General features: G+C 43.5%; 1 protein-coding gene across 1 annotated transcript in view; it reads left to right on the top strand.

Annotated features, from left to right (window-relative positions):
- Positions 1–2,605, top strand: part of LOC104960339 (glutamate receptor ionotropic, kainate 5-like) — a 19,389-nt gene that overhangs the window by 15,819 nt on the left and 965 nt on the right. The window contains exons 3-4 of the mRNA XM_010788341.1: positions 516–644; positions 1,502–1,623. Coding sequence (XP_010786643.1) covers positions 516–644; positions 1,502–1,623 — 251 coding nt within the window. The remainder of the gene's footprint in view (positions 1–515; positions 645–1,501; positions 1,624–2,605) is intronic.

Here is a 2,605-nt window from a genome sequence, read left to right as displayed (position 1 = left end):
TGGGAAAGCGGTGCACTTAGATGCGTGCCGCAATATTTACTCGGGTGATTTATAAAGGGAAACCGGCGTAGGAAGTGTCGTACGCACTTTCCTCGCCGGTACGCAATGTTTTGTGAATCGGAAAATGTCGGAACATTTCTGTACCTATTTTTTGGATTTCTACTACGTAAGCAACCTTCCCACGTGAATCCTACGCACGGCGTTATAAATGAGGCCCCAGGGATGTAGCGCAATTCACATAAGGAGCTGCACATGCCGCAGTTTTTGCGTAGCTGTGTCTTTAGTTGAAAGCCAAGTGGCGATCTGCTCATCTGTCATCGAAAATAATATGCTACACAGCCATTAAACCAACCACAGCATTGGAGTTTCAGCATGTATTGTGCTCACCTGGCATACAGTGTTATTTCCTCCTGAGTCAATAACGAGAGCAGCATGTTCTATAAATGTAAAGTCTGTTTATAGTTTTGATCATTTAGACTGAATTCAGAATGTGAATGATGTCTCTGTCCTCTCAGGCTCTCCCTACAAAGAGGAAATCACTCTGGGGATCCTTCAGCTGCAGGAGAGCAACCGGCTGGAGATCCTGAAGAGACGCTGGTGGGAGGGGGGGCAGTGTCCCAAAGAGGAGGACCACCGGGCCAAAGGTGGGTGTCACAGCAGAGCCGAGACACTGAGCAGACACCTGAGAGAACCATGTCCATCTTTACATCCAGACTCTACCAGAAAGCCAATCAAAGTGTTGTATACTCCATGTTGGACAAAATATCCTCTCCCTCCTGCATCTGTTGACCCCCGGGGGGTGATAACAGAGACAGGTTATAGTGTCCTCTGATCATCTCTTAGACAACCAGTGGTAGTTTCTCCTCCATTTAAGCGTTTGCCAGTAATTGCAGTGTAGTGGTGATTGTGAGGGACTGTGGTTCAGGTTCAAATGGATTAAAGCCATGAGTCGCTCAGTCCCTCTCAAAGAACACATCCCTAAAAGTTCAGAGGAGAATCACACAGCCGCTGGCATCCTGACATCTCAGTTTAGTTCAATCACTAACAATGTTCAAGATAAGATATGATATAAATGACCTTAAAGATTATCAGATTATAAATTGTTTATGATGCTTTATTGACCTAAATGCTACATTTGACAAGATATTTATGCTCATAATAAAATGCTCTTGAAAAGAAGGTATAATTACATGTTCAAGTATTAATTGAATGTGTAAGCATGCAAACATAAGCTTAGTAGGACAAAACACAGCAAAGTACAGCTGAGACTAATGGGATTGGTCTAAAAAACAAACCAAATCGAAAACCATTGCAGCTCATCCACTATTGGATGGATTATCAGTGTGTTGACATCCATGTCCCCCAGTGGATAATCCCCAATGACTTTACACCAGCAAGACTAGTTACTAAACATACATACATACACACACACACACACACACACACACACACACACACACACACACACACACACACACACACACACACACATGTGTTTCAGGTCTGGGCATGGAGAACATTGGGGGGATCTTCGTGGTTCTGATCTGCGGCCTCATCATCGCCGTCTTCGTGGCCATCATGGAGTTTGTTTGGTCGACGCGGCGCAGCGCAGAGACGGACAAGGTAAATCTTCATCATCACCCTCCTCTTCCTCTCTCAGCATCCTCCTGCCCCGCCCCCGGCCTCCACCTCAACTCTAACACCTCAGTAGGTCGCCCGTGTGTGTGTGTGTGTGTGTGTGTGTGTGTGTGTGTGTGTGTGTGTGTGTGTGTGTGTGTGTGTGTGTGTGTGTGTGTGCGTGCGTGCGAGGAATATGCATTTTTCATCATCCGGTTTCTTAATGAAAATATTTGACTTCACTTAATGTTTCTGTCACATTAAAAAATGTTGCTAGTTTTTATTTTCCTAAAGTTAATCAAACGTAAAGATTTGTATATTAGAGAATAAAAAACTAAACGCAGTTACAGTTAACATTGATAATAATTACTAATACAACTAATTAATAAAGCTCCCCTTTATATTATTGTTGTATCTGTAACCCAAATGTCCCGTAGCCTCTCTGAACACCCTGGGACTCTGCGTTGTGTTTGTTATTGGTGATGGGATGTTATGCAGAGGGGCGGAAAACAGGACACAGTAGATCGGATTGCGGTGGAGACGCTGAGTAGTGATTTATTCTTCACAATGGCAGCTCTTCTGACACACCTTTTGCGGAGTGAATACAAACATTAGCGCATTAGCTACATGCTAACCAATACAATAACCAAATGAACAGACAAAACATAAACATCTCACTCCCAAACATACACAACCGGGTAAATAAACATTTAAACTAACCCATTAATTAAATAAATGGAATGTTTGGACGTTTTTAACGTAATAATGTGTACAATTATTTGCCGCCATTAACAATGCTCACCTTTCGTGGAGTGAATACAAACATTAGCGCCAAGATGGCGGCCGCACCCAGAACAACAGGAGAAATACGGTGTCCCACAATGGACAAAAAACAACAATTTGCTGCGCAACAGCAACACCTAGTGGCCTGTCAAGGCTGCTACCTTACATCTACCCCTTCTTTAATTGATGGCGTCCCAGCCATCAG

The sequence above is a fragment of the Notothenia coriiceps genome, unplaced genomic scaffold (genome assembly GCF_000735185.1).
Source record: "Notothenia coriiceps isolate Sejong01 unplaced genomic scaffold, NC01 NC01_scaffold00031847, whole genome shotgun sequence".
Classification (NCBI taxonomy): Eukaryota; Metazoa; Chordata; class Actinopteri; order Perciformes; family Nototheniidae; genus Notothenia; species Notothenia coriiceps.
This window is presented reverse-complemented; position numbering and strand designations above follow the sequence as displayed.